The sequence below is a fragment of the Tachysurus vachellii genome, chromosome 15 (assembly GCF_030014155.1).
Source record: "Tachysurus vachellii isolate PV-2020 chromosome 15, HZAU_Pvac_v1, whole genome shotgun sequence".
Taxonomy (NCBI): Eukaryota; Metazoa; Chordata; class Actinopteri; order Siluriformes; family Bagridae; genus Tachysurus; species Tachysurus vachellii.
In genome coordinates, this window is record NC_083474.1 from 5,486,724 (window position 1) to 5,510,783 (window position 24,060).

A 24,060-nucleotide genomic window follows, 5' to 3' on the forward strand; every position below is an offset into this window, starting at 1 on the left:
GCTTAAACAATTAAACATTTGCATCATGCATAATTAAATCACTACCAAAACCCTCCTATAAATCAGACGGATATCCAGCTATTAGTCCTGGACGATTCGTAACAGCTGAAATAAAGCCGCTGGATCTTAGTTCACCTAGATCGAGAAGACTTCTTAGGCAGAGGAAAAATAAAAAAAAAAGTGACGTGACATATACTCAGTGTGGTGACCCATACTCAGAATTCGTTCTCTGCATTTAACCCATCCAAAGTGCACACACACACAGCAGTGAACACACACACCGTGAACACACATCCGGAGCAGTGGGCAGCCATTTATGCTGCAGTGCCCGGGGAGCAGTTGGGGGGGTCGGTGACTTGCTCAAGGGCACCTCAGTCATGGCCGGCCCGAGACTTGAATCCACAACCTTCGGGTTAGGAGTCAGACTCTCTAACCATTAGGCCACGACAGCAATTTTAACCCAAAGATTTCGGGAACCACGTCATTTCCTAAAACAATCTGCTTTTATCTCCTGAATTGCAGCAAGGAGATTGAATGGCTGTGTCGGTCTCATTGAACCTATTTTAAGACTATGTTTTTTTAAATCTTGTTTTCTGCAGCCGTGTCAGCTTCTGATTATCTGCTTTAATTAGCCTGCGTGGCTCCATTGTGATCGTTTCCTGTTTATTTTTGCAATCAGGACTCTCTTGGATGTGTGGAATGATACGTTGACATTGCGGTATCATTGTTCTTTTGCGCAGTGTAGTTTAGTATCTGATTCTTAGGAAAACACATCACAGATATCTTTGCCTTAGATGGGTCAGATAGTCTTACATAATCATTATGCAACAAATCCTTCGTCTGGTTTACTGCCTTATATAGTATATTTGTGTGTTCATGCTTTTTAAATAGGTGGAAAGGAAGTGAAGTATAACAGATGTAAAAAGTATTTTAAAAAATGCTAGAAATAATATAAAACCCAAAAAATATCATCTCATAATTTTTTGCACTCGGTATAAAATTACAACGTATAAGATAGGAATAGAAACAAAAAAATGATATTAATCATTAACTGCAGTTAACTGTAGTGCAACCAACCATCTATTATAATGATTTGGATTTACTCTAACTAAAGATCAGCTGTTTTCAGTAGGATTTTCTTCACAACTCCTTGGTTTCAGCTGACTGTTGTTGAGAGCCAGTGGCATGCACGAGATGTTATCAGACACTGGCATGTACGGAATGGAGTTACAGGACTCTACATACCTGATACTGGTTTTCTTAATACTGGTTCTCAGCAAATAAATAATAATAAATATAAAAGGTACACCACAACCAATTATCAACTTATCCGTCAGTAGACAGGCGGACATAGATAATACAAAGAGACGGAGAAATAGGGAAAGAAAAGTGAAACGTAAGGTGAATAAACAAAGAAAGATTGATGTAAAAATACAAAAAGTTGAAGAATTGGTTGAAGAGTTGAAAGATTTGAATATGAGTGTTTAGAAGACGACACCGAGGGATCAGACGCTGTACCTAGACAGCTGGAAGAAGATTCCAAAAGAAAAGAAGACTATAATGCATTATGTGTTATGATGTTTTATTTTCAGAATGTTCAAGAAAATTCCGAAATGCTTTTCTTTTTTCTTATAATCATGTATTCTCATGTAATAGAGTTGATTAGATTAATATTCTTTATTTTACTGTAAACTTGTACTGAGCACAACAGATGCAATTTTTGCTCTGAGAATGTTGATGGAGAAGTATAGGGATGGTCAGAGGGAGTTGCACTGTGTGTTTGTAGACTTAGAGAAAGCGTATGACAGGGTGCCAAGAGAAGAGCTGTGGTACTGTATGAGGAAGTCAGGAGTAGCAGAGAAGTATGTCAGAGTGGTGCAGGACATGTATGAGAGGAGCAGGACAGTGGTGAGGTGTGCTGTAGGTCAGACAGAGGAGTTCACAGTGGAGGTGGGACTGCATCAGGGATCGGCTCTGAGCCCCTTCCTGTTTGCTATAGTGATGGACCAGTTGTCAGAGGAGGTCACATTGTGAGATGACATTGTGATCTGTAGTGAGAGCAGGGAGCAGGTGGAGGAAAACCTGGAGAGGTGGAGGTTTGTGCTGGAGAGAAGAGGAATGAAAGTCAGTCGTAGTAAGACTGAGTACATGTGTGTGAATAAAAGGGAGGGAAGTGGACCAGTAAGGTTACAGGGTGAAGAGGTGAAGAAGGTACAGGAGTTTAAGTACTTGGGGTCAACAGTCCAGAGTAATGGAGAGAGTGGGAAAGAAGTAAAGAAGCGAATGCAGGCATTTTGGAGTGGGTGGAGAAAGGTGTCAGGAGTTCTGTGTGATAGGAAAATATCAGCAAGAATCAAGGGAAAGGTGTACAGGACATGTATGGTTTAGAGACAGTGTCACTGAAGAAGAGACAGGAGTCAGAGCTTGAGGTAGCCGAGCTGAAGATGTTGAGGTTCTCTTTGGGAGTGACAAGATTGGACAGGATTAGGAACGAGTACATCAGAGGGACAGCTCATGTTGGACGTCTGGGGGACAAAGTTAGGGAGGCCAGATTAAGATGGTTTGGACATGTTCAGAGGAGGGAGAGTGAGTATATTGGTAGGAGAATGTTGGACATGGAGCTGCCAGGCAGGAGGCAAAGAGGAAGGCCAAAGAGGAGGTATATGGATGTAATTAATGAGGATTTGAAGCTAGTGGGTGAAAGTGTTGAGGATGCAGAAGATAGGGTTAGGTGGAGAGAGATGATTCGCTGTGGCGACCCCTGAAGGGAAAAGACGAAAGAAGAAGAAGAAGATTTTACTGTAAACTTTCTTGTCGTGAATGCTTATAAATTACCACCAGGGAGTATCTGCACACAAAGTGTTTCAAGGCCTGCTGTTGAAATGAAGCTTTCTGTGTATTCGCGGGGAGTAATCTGTACGTGTAGTGTTTTATAGCTCGCTGTCAAATTCCAGCCTGAGAAGTCGCAGGAAGTATGACCATATATAGAAATGTTAACCTTGAGAATAGAGGAAAAAGACATTAGTAGCACACATGGAGTCGCTGGCGAGATATGTTTGGGAAACGGAGAAGTGTTTATGAAATAAGATGGTAGCCGTCTAAAAGGCACGAAGCCAACCAAACCTGACAGCCAAATCTAACTGGCCACTGTAAAAAAGTATAAAAGCCTGCATTGAATCACATTGTGTGTGCATTCTATTGTAGACAGCCTTAGTGCATATTATACTTTAGGTGCATCATGGAACAAACGCAAGTTTACACTTGGAGAGTGTTTCTTGGTTTGTTATAATCTTTGCACCTTAATACCTTTTACTTATTCTAGTGCTGTTTGATTATTTGAAGGAAGATTTTCTTTGTAATTTTTTCTTTTTATTTTACATATATTACACACACCTATCTGTATTACACTACTTTTAATAAAAACAAGGCCTCCCATTGTGAGGATCCTGAAAAGACAAAAAGGTAAAAGTCTGCCTCCTTCACTTAAAGATTCAAACAATAGATTAAGTAGAAGACCTTGGAGAGGAGCCTTTGTTAGAAGACCGAGAGGACTTTGAAGGACACCTGCGTTCAAGGTAAGACCAACTTTGATAGTTATGTTGGCTTCTACAAAGCCAACATAACTATCAAAGTTGGTCTTACCTTGAACGCAGGTGTCCTTCGAAGTCCCCACACACATTCTGTTTTCCTATTTATGTCAGGACTCTGCCCGGACTTTGGCCATGTGCCTTTTTGTTTATGTTCGGTGTTCACGTGTCTGAACCTGCCCTTGTCTTTTCCTCCCTGCCTCTGCACACCTGTCCCTCATGTCTGTTAATTATTTTATTATTTATTAATGTATTATTTAATTGAGCCGTGTTGCCTTGTGCAGCGCGGAATCCTCTGTTGTCTGCTGTTGTCTTTGTCCTGTTTCGTGTTTTTTTTTAAGTTAATAAATCCTGTTTCTGTTAAGCTGTCCTGCGTTTGGGTCCGTTTTTATCCCGCGTTCTTGACAGAAGGATTCCGCCAGACCAGGACCCAGCAGGACAGCTGCAGCCTGGACCGGCCGATATTGGGAGCATTTTTTTTTTCTTATTGGATTTTTTTTCCCTGGACTTCGCGGTTTTGGTGACATCGGTCCGCATCTTCCGGTTTCTCCGCGGGGGGTGCCGCCTCACTTCCTGGTTGCGGGCCATGTCACCAGCCCGAGTTTTGTTTTGTTTTTTCGGTGGCCTGTGACATCGCCCCGCACCTGTCCGGTGGGGGGTGTTGCAGGCCCGTGGTTTGCCCCTTGGATTTTTTCTGTTGATTTTTTTCTGTTCTGTGGAGGATTGTTTTTTCCCCGCCCTCCCTCCCCTTTCCTGGTTTCTGAGAGGTGGGTCTGGCCATGGTGCGTCGGGGGTTGCGCTCAGTCCTCCTGTTCGGCTGTGGACGTCGCTCGGCTGTCCTGTTCGGCTGTGGACGTCGCTCGGCCCTCCTGTTCGGCTGTGGACGTCGCTCGGCCCTCCTGTTCGGCTGTGGACGTCGCTCGGCCGTCCTGTTCGGCTGTGGACGTCGCTCGGCCCTCCTGTTCGGCTGTGGACGTCGCTCGGCCCTCCTGTTCGGCTGTGGATGTCGCTCGGCCCCCCTGTTCGGCTGTGGACTTCGCCTTGTGTGTGTGGAGTTTGCATGTTCTCCCCGTGCCTCGGGGGTTTCCTCCGGGTACTCCGGTTTCCTCCCCTGGTCCAAAGACATGCATGTTAGGTTGATTGGCATCTCTGGAAAATTGTCCGTAGTGTGTGTGTGTGTGAGTGAATGAGAGTATGTGTGCCCTGCGATGGGTTGGCACTCCGTCCAGGGTGTATCCTGCCTTGATGCCCGATGACGACTGAGATAGGCACAGGCTCCCCGTGACCCGAGGTAGTTTGGATAAGCGGTAGAAAATGAGAGTGAGTGAGTGAATTCAATTCAATCTCAAAAGGATTTATCATACATCTGTCCAATGGATGAACTACTGATCCGGATAACATCATATAAGCAGAATAAGGAATGTATTGTCATGATTTTTGCGGAAACATGGCTCAATGACAACATTCCCATCAGTGCCATTGAGCGGGCAGACAGAATGGCAGTGGATTCTTTTAAGCACAGCGGTGGAGGTCTGTGCATTTATGTTAACAAATCCTGGTGCTCAAATCATGTTCATTTAGAGTATTTGATGATTAAGTGCAGACCCTTTTATATACCGAGAGAATTCTCAGAGAATTCTGACTGCAGTGAACATTCCTCCGGAAGCTAATGCTAAACTAGCTATGGAGGAACTTCAGGCAGCTATCAGCAAACAGCAGTCTGCACATCCCGAAAGAGCTTTTATCGTTGCTGGAGATTTCAACCATTCCAACCTGAGATCTGTACTACCAAAACACCTACATCAGAATGCTGTTCATCGACTTTAGCTCTGCGTTCAACACAGTCCTCCAAAATTGACTAATCACTAAGCTCAGTGACCTGGGTATCTGCACCCCCACTTGCAGATGGATTCTGGACTTTCTCACCAACAGATCTCAATCTGTTAGGTTGTTCAAACAAGTAACCTCAACCCTCATTCTGAACACTGGCATCCCACAGGGCTGTGTTCTGAGCCCACTACTCTACTCCCTGTTTACCCACAACTGTGCTCTTTTGCATAACTCCAACATCTTCATCAAGACTACAGCTTGGGGCAGTTGTGGCCTAATGGTTAGAGAGTTTGACTCCTAATCCTAAGGTTGGGGGTTTGAGTCTCGGGCCAGCCACGTATATATTAGACCTTATCTTAAAATTTACTAATGTTTTTACTGAAATTAAACTGTGCATGGTTCTTTTGCATGTGTGTTCAAATGAAATAAATGTTCAGTGCCCAGATTTCAGTCTATATGAATTCCTTCTAAGGTGAGTACCTGGAAAGGCAAAAAGACAAAAATAATGTTTGAATCTGTAAACTGGAAGCTTCTGGTTTTAGACCGGCTGTTTGGATAAGACCGGTCTACATCGATGCTGTCGAACATGTTCACTGCTGATGATTCTGCTTAAACAATTAAACATTTGCATCATGCATAATTAAATCACTACCAGAACCCTCCTATAAATCAGACGGATGTCCAGCTATATACGACGACCAGACAGTCCTGGAAGATTCGTAACAGCTGAAATAAAGCCGCTGGATCTTAGTTAGTTCACCTAGATCGAGAAGACTTCTTAGGCAGAGAAATAATTACAACAGCAATTTTTACCCAAAGATTTCGGGAATCAGCTGTGAGGACAGTAAAGGTATGGCCAGAGGGAGCCATTTCTTCTCTACAGGATACTGACTGGAACATGTTTGCCTCACAGGCCACATTGGACTCTCACACATATATGGACATTTACACATTATCTGTTTTGGACCATATCAACATGTGCATTGACAATGTCACTACCGTCAAACACATGAAATGCTTTCCTAATCATAAGCCGTGGAAGTCTGTCTCCTGTTGAAAGCAAAAGATGCTGATTTTAAATCTGGCAACACAGAGGACTACAACAGAGCCAGGTCCAACCTGAAAAGAGGCATCAGGAGAGCCTAACATACATACAAAATCCACATAGAATAGCACTTCCACAACTCTGACCCCAGATGGATGTGGAAAGGCATCCAGACCATCACAGACTACAAACTAACACTTTGATCTCAACCAACCAGCATTGGCTTCCTACCGGACAAACTCAGTCATTTTTTTGCTCATTTCAATCCAGGCGTAGGACATTTCACCTCAACCGCTGACTCTTCTACTGCTCACAGTTCACTTTCACTCCCAACAACGGATGTCTATTCAGCGTTTAGCAAAGTGGATGCACGCAAAGAAGCTGGTCCGGATGGCATACCGGGACGTGTTCACAGAGCAAGCGCTGGACAACTAATACATGTTTTCACTGACATTTTCAACCTGTCACTAGTCCAAGCGACGGTTCCTGCCTGAAGACTGCAACCATCATACCAGTGCCTAAGCACTCAGCTGCCGAATGCCTGAATGACTTTCACCCAGTTGCACTCACCCCTATTGTTATGAAGAGCTTTGAGAAACTGGTTCTGAATCACCTCACTACAGGCCTACCACCTACACTGAATCCACACCAGTTTCCCTATCACCCGAATAGGTCGACAGAGGATGAAGTTTCCACGGCTCTTCATTCAGCCCTCACCCACCTGAATAAAAACAACACCATCAGAATGCTGTTCATTGACTTTAGCTCTGCGCTCAACACAGTCCTCCTCACTGTACTAATCACTAAGCTCAGTGACCTGGGTATCTGCATCTCCATTTGCAGATGGATTCTGGACTTTCTCACCAACAGATCTCAATCTGTTAGGTTGTTCAAACAGGTAACCTCAACCCTCATTCTGAACACTGGCCTCCCAAGGGCTGTGTTCTGAGCCCACTACTCTACTCCCTGTTTACCCACAACTGTGATCTTTTGCATAACTCCAACATCTTCATCAAGACTGCAGATTGGGGAAGTCGTGGCCTAATGGTTAGAGAGTTTGACTCCTAACCCTAAGGTTGGGGGTTTGAGTCTCGGGCCGGCCACATATATATTAGACCTTATCTTAAAATTTACTAACGTTTTTACTGAAATTAAACTGTGCATGGTTCATGAATGGAACTGAGGTAGAACGGGCCTCCAGCTTTAAGTTCTTGGGAGTTCACATCTCTGAGGATCTGTCCTGGCACCAGAACACTTCAGCTCTGGTTAGGAAGGCACAACAATGCCTGTACTTTTTGAGGAGTCTTAGCAAAGCTCATCTGTCCCCAGGGATTTTAACAAGTTTCTACCGCTGCATTATTGAGAGCATCCTGACCAACTCCATCACTGTATGGCTCCACTGTGTGTGAACATAAAGCCGTGCAATGGGTAGTCAAAATTGCCCAGCGCATTACTTGCACCCAACTACCTGCCACTGAGTACCTTAACATCAGCAGAGGTTTGCGCAGAGCTCACAACGTTATCAAGGACTCTTCACATCGCAGTTACAAACTGTTTAACCTCCTTCCATCAAGAAAGAGATACAGGAACATACACACCAGAACCAGCAGGTTCAGGGACAGCTTTTTTCCATCCACCATCACACTCCTGAACTCTACACTACACCGTTAGAACACAAAAAATACTGTATATAACTTCTGTACAATTATACATACAATGTACATATTACATATTGTATTTTTTATACTCCTCATTCTCTACACATATTGTGCCTTACATACATCTGCACTACTTTATTTATGTGTATCTATATATACACCTTACTGTACATTCTGCCTAATATTTCACATTCATGTATGTATATATATATATATATATATTTTATATAAAATATATATATTTTAGTGGACTTGTTTATTCAATGCCATTCAATTGTTTTCAATGCCATAACCTGTATTGCATGCCAAACTGCATTTCATTGCTGTGTATCTCTACTATGCAATGACAATAAAGGTCTATCTATCTATCTATCTATCTATCTATCTATCTATCTATCTATCTATCTATCTATCTATCTATCTATCTATCTATCTATCTATTATAATGATTTGGATTTACTCTAACTAAAGATCAGCTGTTTTCAGTAGGATTTTCTTCACAACTCCTTGGTTTCAGCTGTGTGTCGAAGCTGTGGTTTAACAATCTCACTTGTTGAAAATTGTCGTTCAGGAGAGATAGGTATAAATAAAAACATCATGTGTAGCATAAAACACCATCATCAAGACCATCATCAACAAATAGAGTAAACAGAGCACCACAGTGATATCCTTAGAAACAGGATGTTTGCCAATAATTTATATAATTGTAGCTGCCCATTGGTATCCATAAAAGAGACACAGAGAGTTTCCGATAGGTGCTTCTTTCTTTATTTCGCTCGTGAAGAGCGCCATTAAACTTTAGTTTGCGTAGCACCGTGAAACTACACAAAGAAACAACATAACAAATAAATATGACTCATATACAAAAATACAATAAATATAGTTCACATTTACAGAGAAACACTCTCTCTCACTCATTTTCTACCGCTTATCCGAACTACCTCGGGTCACGGGGAGCCTGTGCCTATCTCAGGCGTCATCGGGCATCAAGGCAGGATACACCCTGGACGGAGTGCCAACCCATCGCAGGGCACACACACTCTCATTCACTCACGCAATCACACACTACGAACAATTTTCCAGAGATGCCAAACAACCTACCATGCATGTCTTTGGACCGGGGGAGGAAACCGGAGCACCCGGAGGAAACCCCCGAGGGACGGGGAGAATATGCAAACTCCACACACACAAGGCGGAGGTGGGAATCGAACCCCAAATCCTGGAGGTGTGAGGCGAACGTGCTAACCACTAAGGCACCGTGCCCTCTACAGAGAAACATATAAAATATAAATGATAAAGTGAATGAAGACAATATGAAACGATTAATTAACAAAAGGAGCTCAATGAGCTTAATGTGTTTTCAGATTTGTTAATTTGTTTTGCACTTCTCGGCCACCGTAATATACGGTCATTTACAATAATTATAAGAAAAAAACCTGTGAGGCTGCCAAATGACCATGTGCAGCATTAAATGATTATCCTGTTTGTTTAGACATGTATGTTTAATTTGTTTAATTTCATTTGTATAATATTATTAGAAATGAAAATATTTGCTCTGGCCCCATGTCAATGATGTGTGGAAATATAGCAGACAGAAGATAATGTTTGCTGAACAGTTGCATGTCTGTGTTTTGCTCTGAAAACACTGCTGGATTTATTGGAATTTGATCCACTTGGGTAGCTTCTGCTCTTATTTCCTGTAGTACGTTATTCAGTCACAATAAAAAGCCAAGGCCAGGGAGCGGACAAAAAGGCAAAACTGTCTGCTAGCCGCCTTGAGTCATCATTCAGATTTTGTGAGTCTGTGCTCATGACAGCCTCAGATTCCTGTTCTTGGCTAACGGGAGTACAACCTGATGTGAGCTTTTGCTTTTCCAGAAGGTTTGATGTTGTGTGCATTCTGGGATGCTTTTCTTCTCACCACAAAAGAGTTTTATTTAAGTTCCTGGTCTTTAGCTCACACAAGTCTTTCCAATATCATCTGATATCCCTCATCCACAAGGCATTTCAGCCTGTAGTCCCTTCACTCACACGAGGTTTTTGTCTTTTGCTTCTTTCTGTGTAAATTCTAGAGACTGTTGTGTGTGAAAATACATCAGTATATCAGCAACTTCTCAAATACTTACACAAAAAAATACTCAAGTCCATCTAGTACCATCATCCATGCCATGATCAAACTCAGTCAGATCACACTTTTTCTTGATTCAGATGTTTGACGTGTACATTACCTGAAGCTCTGGCCCTATACTGAATGAACTAAAACTGCATAAACTGGTAGTTGTTTAAACGTTTATGTACATGGTTTGTGATGGAGGAGACAAATTAGAACCACAAGATCACAGAGTTGAGAGGAACCAAAATTTACAGCTCCTGAACTTCGTAAACAGCTTTAAGAGGACGGAAAAATGAAATCATACTGATTTCATACACAAAATGACCTGGGTGAATTCCTGAAGCTTTTGGCATTTATTTATTTATTTTTGCCCCAAACATGAATATGTCTCATGTAACAACAGGGATGATACCGAGAAGATAATCAATATAAATCAATATAACATTATTTCCTGTCCCGTGTCACTCAAATGAGGATGAGGTTCCCTTCTGAGTCTGCTTCCTCTCAAGGTTTCTTCCTCATGTCCTCTCAGGGAGTTTTTCCTTGCCGCCGTCACCTCCGGCTTGCTCATTAGGGATAGAGATGGATATATAGTATTGTAAACTTGAGCATTTTTTTAAATTAATTTGAAACTTTAAATGTATGTATGTATTCATTTATTTATTTTTTATTCTTAATTTTTCTTCTTCTTATTATTAATATATATATTTATTTCTTTTGATCTCTTCTGTTTCTACACTTCCGTAAAGCTGCTTTGAGACAATGTGAACTGTTAAAAGCGCTTTATAAATAAATTGAATTTGAATTTGCATCATGAACAAGAGGCTTAGGGGTTTTTTTTTTTTGCTCAAGATTTTCAAGGTGTGAAAAATGCTCTAGGCTATTTAACTCTATAATATTCATACTGAAATAATTTACTATTAGAAGTCTTGTTTCCACAACAGCCCATACAACACATTATATACACAGTTCAAAGTATTGTGTGTTTATTATGGTTCGTTTTGATTTAGATTTATTTAGACGACTGTGTAGAATTAAGGGGAAATATTCCCATAGATACCTCGTATGAGTTGTGTCGTGTTGCTTGGGTGACATCTAGGAGTAAACTGTCAGTCTCCAGATATTTATTCCATGAGAACAACTAACAGAACAGGCTGAACAGGCTATACTTATATAAGCAGATCGAAGAAATAACAGAACGAGTGTTTAAACACACATTGCACTGCGCACTAAATGATAAGTACTGTAGACTACACTACAGCATCAGCACTACACCATCCTGCGTTACCATGGTTACCATAGGAGTCAGATTTGACACACTATTTAGGAGGGCAGTCTGCGGTTTGGGATGGAGCCATAATAACAGAAGCTGCACGTTCATTCGTGTCACCAACACCAGTTCCTTGCGAAAACAGTGGTATTCGCCTCCAGTATCAAACAATGACAAATATTTAACAACAAATCGTTCAGAGATGAAAAGGGGTTCGCGTGATGAAGGTGATGAAGAGCAAACAGACGCGTTTTGGAGAGGATTATTTCTGTAGCGGTCCGCGTTTGGTCTCTTAGCTCGTCGGAAGAGGAGGGTTTTCCCCCTGATTCTGGTTATACTGTAAAGCCACACGATTCTCAGATCGTTACTTCGGAGGTCGGAGGCTTTTCGTCCTCACCACCACCATCATCATCATCATCATCATCATCATCACGTCTGTGATCATGTGGAGCTCGTCTGCGTGACCCCTGCAACACCAACATAGTGGAGACAGGTCCTCTTTAAACAGACTCAGAGGAGGTGGACAAAAACATTCATACAACGGAAAAGAAATTGTCTACTTTACAGCTTTTGTGAATGCACACATGGGGACTGAGGATTTCCATGTCATTTATTGCCTAACCGGATGAAAGCGCAGGAAAAAACTCATCCAAGAGCAAGATGCCTATCATTAGTACGAAATGGTAAGAAATTAGGCACAATTTATCACATAGATGAAAACTATTGACTAAGCAATTGATTTCAATCGATACAACGTTAATAACAAAAGTTTAACCCTCTGAGGTCTGAGGGTATTTTTAGGGCCTGGAGAAGTTTTGTCATACCCTGACATTTGTGCTTTTTTCAGTTGCTTATAAAGACATGAATGGCTAAAGTATAATATCACTGTAATCAGCACAAACTGGACTACAATAATATGTGAGCAGCATGTATGTACATGATTGTGTTTTTGAGAACACAATGTTTATGCGTGGTTAGTGAAAAATGTAATATTTTAAATCACTTGAATAAGGCCATAAAACACATACAGAACATCGGTTCACAGGACTTTCGAGAACTGGATCTTGTAGCCTAGAGTTTTTGCTTCAAAATTATGTGAAAGTCATCTTGTTTACTCGCTCACAGAAAACAATATATTGATTTAAATTTTCTAAGACACTTTTTGTTTGTAAAGGGCATATGCGAGTAGGCATCAACTATCATGAATATTAATGTGATTCACACCTGAGAAGACAAAGGCTCGCATAATGAGCTGCATAATGAGCCTTCCAGGTAAGTGTGTGACTGAGAGAGTTACAAGAAAGAATGTGAGGACAAAATAAATGTGTATATTTTTTTGTTTGTAGTTTATTTAAAATATTTAACTATCACACAAAATCACTTTAGAAGTTAGTAATAACACAGAAGACACATTCAGGGCAAAACTGTGCAACAAAACAAAAACAAAAACGTGTCAACAGGAAGAGTGCAAGGTAAAAAGGGGTGTAAGGTTTGGAGAAGCCCAATAACCTACTCTGTCACATAGTACCCAGAATTGAACAGTTATACATCTTTGTGCCACTCTAGGAAATAGTTCCTTTTTCAGCTGAACACACAAGTGAACATCACATGCCTGGCATTTCCAAGGAGTGTCCAGCCTCTTACCATGCTATTGCTTTGCAAAGCAGACAGGTCCGGATTTCATGTACTGAGTCAATTCTGTGTCTCGGGGGCGTGTACCTGATTAATTGAATCACCTCAGTTCATTTGCATATTAACAGTGCGCTCAGAGGGAGGCGGGAACACATTAGCTATAATTTGGCAAAACAAGAGATACCAGACCACTTCTTACTTTCATACGGATTACATACAAATAGAATGCTTTTGACTTGAATTTGTTTACTTAAAAGTAAAGTAAGTGTCTTCTTACTTCTTTCAAGATTCGTTTCAGGCTGCTGTTGTCCTTAATGGGTTTTATGATGAGAAGATGGAAGGTGTTGGTGGTGCTGAACGTGTTTGCAGTAGCAGGCTTCTTCACTTTTTGGAGCAAGTGTGATGTAAGGCTGAACAAAACTGTTAACGGTCACAATCGCCTCAATGGATCTTCTTCAGACTCAAGCATCAGTCATGAGATCCTACTGAAGAGGCTTGGCTCATTGGAAGATGTAGTCTACAAAGAGCTAAATGGTAAGTAATATCTAACTCCGTCACCTTCATCGCCAGGGCTCTATTGTGTATGTCGATCCGAGAAGCTACTTGTTAGGAAATTGAGTTATTCTGTTGTTTAACAGGTTTGTCCAAATCACTTGGGCTTATTGAGGGCTTCAAAGGCCAAGGCAAAGGTGGCTTTTCTGCCACACTGACTCCCGAGGAGGAAAAGCAAGCCGAATACCTGCAGGAGAAGTACGGCTACAATGCATTCCTTAGTGACCGGATTTCCCTGGACAGGTCCATCCCAGACTATCGGCCCAGCAAGTAAGCAAGTTTGTTGTAGGATTTTCACTGCCTTTTTAAAAAATACTTATATATTGTAAGCATTGTTGCCTTGATTTATGCAAATATTCCGCATTAATCAGACCAAGTTGTTCAAATCAGCTATTTAACGTGACAGATATAACCATTATTTTTGTAGTATGACCAAAAATGTACGTAAAACAATGTATTTTATAGAGGTGGGAATAAGTCACACATGTGCAAGTCACAAGTAAGTCTCAAGTCTTAACCTTCAAGTCTCAAGCAAATCCGAGTCATTTTTTGTGAGTCAAGTCAAGTCAAGTCACTGCTTTATGTCAAGCAAGTCAAGTCAAGTCGTAGCTTGAGTCAAGCAAGTCACTGGCAAGTCATACAGATGTTTGATGATTTAACTAAATGTATATATTAAACAAAGTTAAATCTACAGTATTTATGGACTATGAGAGTTTTATTTGCAACAAAAATGATTATATGCATTTATTTTTAAAAGGTGTCCACATACAGGTGAGTTGTAAATACAATAGAAATCTAAAAATGAATAAAAAATACAAAACTACAAAGAATAAGATGTAAATGTAACTGAAATAAGGCCAACATAAAAGCATGAAAAGTTTCAATATGCCTTAAACATGGCAGAAGACCATGGAAAAGTATATATAAAAAAAGTACAATGGTTACTTTGCAACCAAATGGCATTTTTTGAACAGGCATTCCCTTTTAATGGGACATGAACACATCCTTAAATTAGATCCTTCCTTTTTAACAACAGAATAACAACAATCTTTTACTCACCCTCATGATGTTACAAACCTGTATAAATTTCTTTGTTTTGATGAACACACACGTAGATATTTTGAGGACTGTTTGTAACTAAACCATTCATGAGCCCCATTACCTGAACTTAATTATTTTTGGTGTAGCGCCTTCAATGGTTCGTCACGACTGTTAAGGTTTATTAGTTAGTGCACGCGCTCCCTCTGCTTGCCTGCTGCGTCACGTGCTTTGATTACGCTCTTGCGTGCGTTTAAAAACAGATTTAAAAACAAAATAGACAAGTTAATACAATACAAGTTATTTCGAGTCATTTAACTCAAGTCCGAGTCAAGTCTCAAGTCATGAATGTCAAGTGAAAGTCAAGTCGAGTCTTTTTTTAATATTTGTCAAGCAAGTCTCAAGTCTCAAATTTGCGACTTAAGTCCGACTCGAGTCAAGTCATATGACTCGAGTCCCCCATCTCTGGTATTTTAAAGGCCAATTATATACAGAACAAACAGTGGACAGGCTTATAAACATTTTTTTCTGTTCTGAAAGGGCTTCTCACTTCCCTGATCAGGAATTTCCTGATGTATTTGCAGATAACTTATATGCAGCATCGTTGTCACATCTTTCTGAGCCTTATAGCCATGCAGTGAGGGGAAATGCAAATCCCAGCACGTAGTCAGCCATGCTCACCAACACCATAGTCCAAAACAAGCAAGCACTATATATAGATTTAACATCACTCCCACAAGTTCTGGGACTGAACGTGTGCAAACTAAAACTGCAGGAGAAAAACTGTAGGAGAAAACTTGATTATGTTAAAAAATCACAGCACTGTATCAAGGGAAATGTGATATTTATTTATATATGTGACAATGATAGATTGTTTTTTTTTTTTTCAAGGTGCAAAACCATGTTTTATCCCAGAGACCTGCCTCAGATCTCCCTTATCTTCATCTTTGTGAACGAGGCGCTGTCAGTGATCCTGCGATCTGTGCACTCAGCTGTCAATTACACTCCACCTCACCTACTGAAGGAGATCATTCTAGTAGACGATAACAGCGATGATGGTGAGTAATCCAAATAGATTAATCATGAGCATCTCAATATTACTCATACTGTATATCAAGTCAAGTCGAGTCAATTCAATTGTCATTTCAACCATATACTGTATAGCTGAAGTAGTACACAGTGAAATGAAACGGCATTCTTCTAGTACACAGAGCTACATAAGGCAACACAGGACTAAGATCTAAAAATTAAGTGAAAAGTTAACTACTAAAATGAACACTCCTATTTACATAAAGTGCTCATGTGCAAACAGTACAAGACAAAAGACAATACAACCAGGACGGTCATTTTTAGTGCAAATAATTATGATATATTTTGTAAGTATTATTATGTAGATATATGACAGTTTGTAGCAGCATTAAAATGTGATGTGTTGAAACAGTCTGTAGCAGCCGTATGTTGTTGAGAAAGATCAACCAGTGAAGTTCAGTAGTCAGTACTGCATGATCAGTGTTTGCATATACTGATATAACTACGTTTTAAATTCATTATATCCATTTGTAGAACCTCCAAATTGGTACCAGACACAATGACAACAAACTGTATAGAAGCCTATACAATTCAGATGAGCTGCTTTTAGAATCCAAAGTATACCTTTAATCAGCCTCAGTGTGACAGTCCTTCAACCCATTTCTCACTTGGAATGTCATCTCTGATAAACTAGGGCAAGTTTTTACAGTGTTCCTTGCTCATGTTGTGAATAACGATGCCCATGTCTGATCCATCATACTACGAGTGCTAGACTTTCTACAAGAGACAGTTCTATTTCCAGAACACTCTAGACATGAGCCAGTGGCAGAGGGCCAACAATCCATCAAAGTGAGGGGTAGTGATTCTTTTTGTTCAGATGATGAGGTGGGCAAACAAGTAGCCCAGCCCTCTCGGTCCTTATCATTCAAGTGATGAGTGATATACAGTGTCACTTGAAGGTTTGTGAATCCTTTCGAAATTTCTATATTTCTGCATAAATTGACCATATTATTAAGGGAAGTTGTGGCCTAATGGTTAGAGAGTCTGACTCCTAACCCTAAGGTTGTGGGTTTGAGTCTCGGGCCGGCCACGACTGAGGTGCTCTTGAGCAAGGCACCGAACCCCCCCAACTGCTCCCCGGGCACCGCAGCATAAATGCCCACTGCTCCGGGTGTGTGTTCACAGTGTGTGTGTTCACTGCTGTGTGCATGCACTTTGGATGGGTTAAATGCAGAGAACAAATTCTGAGTATGGATCACCGTACTTAGCTGTATGTCACGTCACGTAAGTTCGCCAAGAACAACGAGTCAGCATACACACGCTGCATCCGCAAATCCAACAGCACTTTGGATGACCCCACACACCCCTCAAACACTCTTCACCCTCCTGCCGTCTGGAAAAAGGTACCGAAGCATTCGGGCCCTCACAACCAGACTGTGTAACAGTTTCTTCCCACAAGCCATCAGACTCCTTAATAACTGAAATATACTGAGCACAACACACACACATCAACTGTATGGACTGCACAGACCTACACCAAATACACACACTTCCAATATATATCCATCAATCTGTTTACATGCTGTTTTTTGCACACTTTTTACTATTTGCAGATTCTGTCTGACATTTCAGTTGATTGATTGCTGTTTTGCACAATACTTTACATTATCTCCTGTAATTGTCTTGTCTGTCTTGTTTGTCTTGTCCTGCACTGTTTGCACCAGGTTGCACGGTTGCACTTTAGGTGGCTAGGATTAACTTACTAAGTCCTTAGCTCTGTCTTTGTTTTATGTAGCACCATAATCCTGGAGAAACTTTGTCTCATGTCACTGTGTACTGCAACAGCTATATATAGTTGAAATGACAATAAAAGCTTCTTGACTTGACGTGACTTAAACATGACCAAAAACATCATTAGATTTTCAAACAAGTCCAAAAAGTGAACAAAGTGAACACAATCAAACAAATGAGCCAACAATATTGTATTTCTTCATTTAATTATTAAGAAAAATGATCCAGCATTACATATCTATGATAAGTATGTGAACCTTTGCTTTATCTGTTGTAAGCCCTTGTACAGCAATAACGGTAAGTAAAGTTTTGATCAATCCTGCACAACAGCTTAGAAGAATTTTATTCCATTCCTCAGTACAGAAGAGCTTCAAAACCCGTATTTTAGTGGGTGTCCTCACATGAAATGCTTGCTTCAGGTCCTTCTACAATTTTTCTTTAGAAATATTGAAATATAGAATTTTCTAAACGGTTCACAAACGTTCAAGCGGCACTGTATAGCACTCTGTATGTAGACACCGACTTAATGCAAAGGAGGTGTTTGTTTAGGTGGTACAAATTCTTAACTCACGCACATTAGCTGTTTGTCTTACGCTCAGTTAGACAGCTTTTTGAGTGTTACTGGTCTTACTGGATAGTCATCATACAGCTGATATTGTGTTTTTATGTGTGTGACAGAGCAACTGAAAGGTCCACTTGAAGAATATGTCAACAAACGGTACCCAGGACTTGTCAAAATTGTGCGCAATCAGAAGCGAGAGGGTCTCATCCGTGCTCGCATAGAGGGCTGGAAAATAGCCACAGCGGAGGTGACAGGCTTTTTCGATGCCCACGTGGAATTTACTCCTGTTTGGTAAGAAGGTTTTTATAGAAAAAGCTCTCTGGGTTTTTCTACGTAATCAGCAACTTAGTCTTTTTGACTGGTGACAAAACAACGACAATATGGAGCAGCGGTTCTCAAACTGGTTGCCAGATACCAAAAGTATCTACGTAATTTTTTAATTTATATTAATGATGGTATTATTTATTTTGTCTCTCACATTAGGGCTGAACCTGTTCTATTCAGAATTAAGCAAGACCCCAAGAGGATTATCCTACCTTCGATAGACAACATCAAACACAAATCATTTACCCTGGAGCGCTACGAGAACTCAGGACATGGTTTCAACTGGGAGCTGTGGTGCATGTACATCAGTCCCCCGAAACAATGGTGGGATGAGGGAGACACTTCTGCACCCATCAGGTGCGTGATCTTAAAAAATATGTTTTTCACCATCTTGACACTAAATAAGCATGGCAATATTTTATTTAACTATTATCTTGTAGGGTGCCAAAAGTTCTGCAAGGCCTTGTACTGTAGGTCAATTTGCATGTACATCATAACTGATTTTATCCCATTTGTTTTTCTAGAAACAATTTCTCAGTCATTTCCCTCCCATACAATCAATAAAACAGGACCACCATTAAAAAAGATGTTAATTGGGTGATGTACACAGCAGGCATTTAAAAATCTACCACCACAGCCCCACTACCATACCACTAACCTGACAGCATCACTGGTGGAACGTTCTCACAACTGGCCCCTACACAATCATTACATTTGCTTTTCTAAACCAATAATTAATTTTAAAGTGTGCATAATCCCTTATTATTGTGTGAACATTACCTGACCTGATAGCCCTTAAATTTGCACAGACAAAATTATGGCATCCACTAATTTGCATCCAGTGAACAGGAACAGAGGGCACGGTGGCTTAGTGGTTAGCACGTTCGCCTCACACCTCCAGGGTTGGGGGTTCGATTCCCGCCTCCGCCTTGTGTGTGTGGAGTTTGCATGTTCTCCCCGTGCCTCGGGGGTTTCCTCCGGGTACTCCGGTTTCCTCCCCCGGTCCAAAGACATGCATGGTAGGTTGATTGGCATCTCTGGAAAATTGTCCGTAGTGTGTGATTGTGTGAGTGAATGAGAGTGTGTGTGTGCCCTGTGATGGGTTGGCACTCCGTCCAGGGTGTATCCTGCCTTGATGCCCAATGACGCCTGAGATAGGCAAAGGCTCCCCGTGACCCGAGGTAGTTCAGATAAGTGGTAGAAAATGAGTATGAGAGAGTGAGTGAACAGGAACATTGTGACTGTAGTCATTACATCCAAATCAGCTGAACGGTGAAGGGTTTACAACCACTTTCATACATATTCCCCCTATTTTAGGGGCTTGACAGTTGCCCTTGTAAGAAGTTAATCAGTGGTATTCCCTTCACCTTTAGCAGTTTTAATGTTACGGCTGATGGTGTAGTTAGCTTTCTTATTCAGTGACATCATAAAGGAGATAAAAAAGTAACCAGAGATGTCCACAGGGCTAATGGTTCAGGAGTTGGATAAAGTTATGTTATGAAAATTGGTGTTTGTTATTATAATTTAGAGAGGAATAATATCTTTTTCTTCCCAGCAGTCCACAAAAGTAAATGAAATTGTTTCTGGTCTAGACCACACTCAATTCTGTATAAATCTTACATCTAGACAACTAAATAAACACAGATACAAACATTGGGTTTGTGGCATCACATTGCCACATCTTTAACCTAACATTGTGACATCAACCGTTTATATATTATATCATGGGTTCTAGCCGTCAAGTTTGTTTGTGTGTAACAAACTGTACTAAAGCAAAAATATAATAAATATAAAAACTCTACATTTCAGGACGCCTGCAATGATAGGCTGTTCATTTGTGGTAAACCGACTCTACTTTGGAGAGTTGGGTCTGCTCGACTCAGGCATGGAGGTCTATGGTGGAGAAAATATAGAGCTTGGAATAAGGGTTAGTGTCTCAAAATGTCTCCTTTGTTTTACATTTACTACCAGCTTCTAGAAAGGGTTTTTTTTTACAGTTAAGAAGAAAAAAATAACTGTTATGTGTGTTGGTTGAGTCAAGGTTTGGCTATGTGGGGGCAGTATGGAGGTCTTGCCATGCTCTCGGGTGGCACATGTTGCCAGGACGAAAAAGCCATACCACAGCAACATAGCTTTTCATACAAGGCGCAATGCATTGCGTGTGGCTGAAGTATGGTTGGATGAGTACAAGTCTAATGTGTACATGGCCTGGAACATTCCAATGGAGGTAAGAAACTACATCTATACACTCATAACTATATTATCATTTAGAACAATCTCAAAAACAATAAATAAACACTGGAACGTGTTTGTTTGCCTATGACTTGCTACTTCTATTGCCTGCTGTCTATGTAGAACCATGCCATTGATTATGGGGACATATCAGAGCGTGTGGCGCTGAGGAAACATTTGCAGTGTAAAAACTTCGACTGGTACCTTGATAACATCTACCCAGAGATGAGGCGATACAACAGCACACTGTTTTATGGAGAAGTGAGTAAAAAAAAGAGTGAATTAATTTCATAATTGTTGTGTGTAACGATGTGAAAGAAATAATTGTTGGACTCCTTTGACACTTGTTTATTAGAGGAGTGGGCAAAATCATGACACTTCCTAGTAGAAAAAAAGAGTATGAACTGAGCTTATATCTGTTTGTTTGTGTCTCTGTATGGATGGCAGATTCGTAACTCCAACGTGTCCCATCTGTGTGTGGATCAGGGCGTGAAGGAGAACCACACAGCAACCCTTCACCCTTGCCATGGTTGGAACCCACAGGTAAGAACCCCAGCTCTAGCATTCGAGAAATCTGACCTCAAACACACCTCCTCTGACTGCAGTCTGAAAATGGGTCATGTCTGTGGGGAGTTTTTTTTACATGACACAGTTTTTAACATATTCTGTTTCATCAGTGGTAGCTAAGCAACAATAGACTTGTTGAAAAAGAAAAGGCTTCATAGACTCCAATACCGACTGTTAGTGTGATGCTAATGTCAATGGATAGATTCCTCCAAATTGTTGTACAATGTTATATTTTCCTGTAATAAAGTGTGTTAGAATCAGGAAGATGCCAATCTTTTCAGTTCACTCAGAACTGGCATTGAACAGTTGCTGCATCATTATCAGAGTACACAAACCACTATGTTTGTGTTTGGTAGCTTGGCCGATATACCAAGGAGGGATACCTGTTTGTGGGACCTTTGGGAAGCACTGGAGATGACACCTCCTGTGTGATTGATGACACGATCAACAGCTTCCCTCGGCTTGTCAACTGTGACAAAGTCTCCAACATAGGACAAAAGACATGGAACTTTGTACAGGTATTAATATAAACTTGAAGATATAAAAGCTTCAAGCTCTACATTATAGTTAACTCCAAAATGAATGGCATGCTTTAAGACATGCGTGGTTTGACAGTCCTCCATTTACTTGCTAAAACTACAGCCATAATATTTCTTTTTACCTCCTTTTAGACCGGACTGCAGCATAACACAATGGTTAATAATGTTTCCTGACAGTACATCCATCCAGACAATAATAAACTAATAAATAAATAATGCTCATACCTCGGAAAGAGAATAAGAATCTCTCAAAATGCTGATCCGGCTATTTACTAAGGATGAGAATATTTCAAGTGGTGAAGCTTGTTCATTCAGTCACAAGAGCATTAGCTGTCATAAGCAGGCACTGATGTATCAACAAGGATCCCTGGGGTACAATAAGCATGTTCCACTTCATCCCCAAGGGATGAACTGGGTTGAGGTCAGGATAGGACACATAAACTCTTCCACTCCAAACTTGGCAAACCATACCATGCATCATTGAGTGTGCACAAGGGCAATATCATGTTTGGGCTCCTAAATTTCTATTAAGGGAAATTATAATGCTACAGCATGCAATTCAACATTCTATACAAATATGTGCAACAGTTTGGCGAAGAATCGCATATGTGTGTGTTGGTCAGGTGTCCACAAACCTTTGGTCATAAAATTTTACAGTAAAAGACTCACTCTGTTGTTTAGACCAGTAGAAGCTTCATTAAATAATAATTTTGGGGTGGCAGAAAAAAATTCACCACTTAAGAAAACCTTTTTAACAGAATAACATATAAAGTTTTTAAGGTAATGACATCCTACTCTTCTATGTAAGAGTATGTAGTAGGAAAATCCATGATGAAAGCACATGGTATTAATTTAAAAAAAACTATTTGAATTACTATTAATAATGGGGAAGTGTTGGCGTAAGTGGTTAAGGCTCTGAGCTGTTGATTGGAAGGTCAGGGTTCGAGCTGCATCTGTTCGGTTCTTGATTAAGGCCCTTAACCCTCTTAACTCCCACAATGCTGTACCATGGATGACCCTGTGCTCTGACCCCAACCTCCAAAGCTGGAATGTGCAAAAAAAAAATAATTTCACGGTGCTGTAATGTTAATATGACAAAAATAAAGACATCATCTTAAATTAGGTAATAGCTATAAATATATCCATTAGCACCACACAGTTCATAAATATCTTACTGTTTTACTTGCAGAACGACTCTATCGTGAACCGAGCTACAGGTCGCTGCCTAGAAGTGGTAAAGGCCAACGTGTCCTTCGGCTATGCGCTGGTGTTAAAGACCTGCACTGGTCAGAGGTGGAACTTCAAAAACACGGTGAGGGAGCAACAGGGTGTCTGAAGGAGTCAGACGCATCATATAAGAAGCCAGAAGTCTTGAAAAATACTGCAAGGGACTGCTTTCAGCTTTGTGGTCTGACTTCATTGATTTAGATTTTATAGAGAGTGAACTGCTCTCAGTAGAGGAGTGTGAACAACTATCAGGAAATGCTCCACACCCAGTCCTCCGAGTACAGTCCTCTACAGAACAAGAGGTTCTGATAGATATACGTGTTCCTCAAAAAGAGTGGCCATCGACTAAAAACTTTAATTAAAAAACGGCCAAAAAAAACTTCATACTGTAGAACAATACTGATTTAAGACGTTTTATTAACAGCATTCCATATCAAGTAAAGCCTTTTATTCATCTATATTTAGCTGTTTTTGATTTGTAACTGTTCTCTTTCTTCTGTTTGATTTGCCTGTATATTTTGCCTATTACGGATCTCACGGACTTTTAGTATTTCTGTTGTTTTGTCTTTCACTATTCCGAGGAAAATGCTCATTTCCAAGCTTTCTTACTGACAGATGTAAAGTTAATTTGCTTAGCTTTTACTGTTTGTTGTAATATTTATTGTTTTTATTTAATATTACAGCCCAGTAATTAAGACATTCCTTTTTTTTTTATGTACCAGAATTTGATAGTGAGTGGCTTGAAAACTCGGTAGCATGACCTCTTAATATGCAAATGGTAAATAATAATTCTACTGTAGAGTTAAATCTGTGTAGGTTTATTAAGATATAGTAGGTAAGATTTTTTGAATTCTAGAGTGGGTGTAATAAGACGTGTAAATGAATGCTGCTGGTTCTCAAGGTCAAATGGTTTGGTGATGGAAATTCTCCAATGCTGTCTTCCATTAAATTAAAATGATGATTTAAATAAAATAATGAACTACTCTGCTTGTGTAAGCTAATGTATGGGGTGACTACATTAATGATGATTAAACATTAATTAAATCACATGTCCTGATTAGAAG

The 24,060-nt window shown here is 40.4% G+C and overlaps 1 protein-coding gene across 1 annotated transcript; it reads left to right on the plus strand.

The window, feature by feature from the left end:
• The first annotated feature begins 11,636 nt into the window (after positions 1-11,636).
• Positions 11,637-23,975, plus strand: galnt17 (polypeptide N-acetylgalactosaminyltransferase 17). The gene is made up of 12 exons (XM_060888186.1): positions 11,637-12,186; positions 13,423-13,669; positions 13,774-13,957; positions 15,617-15,783; positions 18,224-18,398; positions 18,591-18,788; positions 20,241-20,358; positions 20,473-20,658; positions 20,787-20,924; positions 21,111-21,206; positions 21,587-21,748; positions 22,959-23,975. The coding sequence occupies exons 1-12, from the start codon at positions 12,184-12,186 to the stop codon at positions 23,103-23,105; spliced, it is 1,821 nt and encodes a 606-aa protein (XP_060744169.1). The 5' UTR covers positions 11,637-12,183; the 3' UTR covers positions 23,106-23,975.
• The last annotated feature ends 85 nt before the right edge of the window (positions 23,976-24,060 follow it).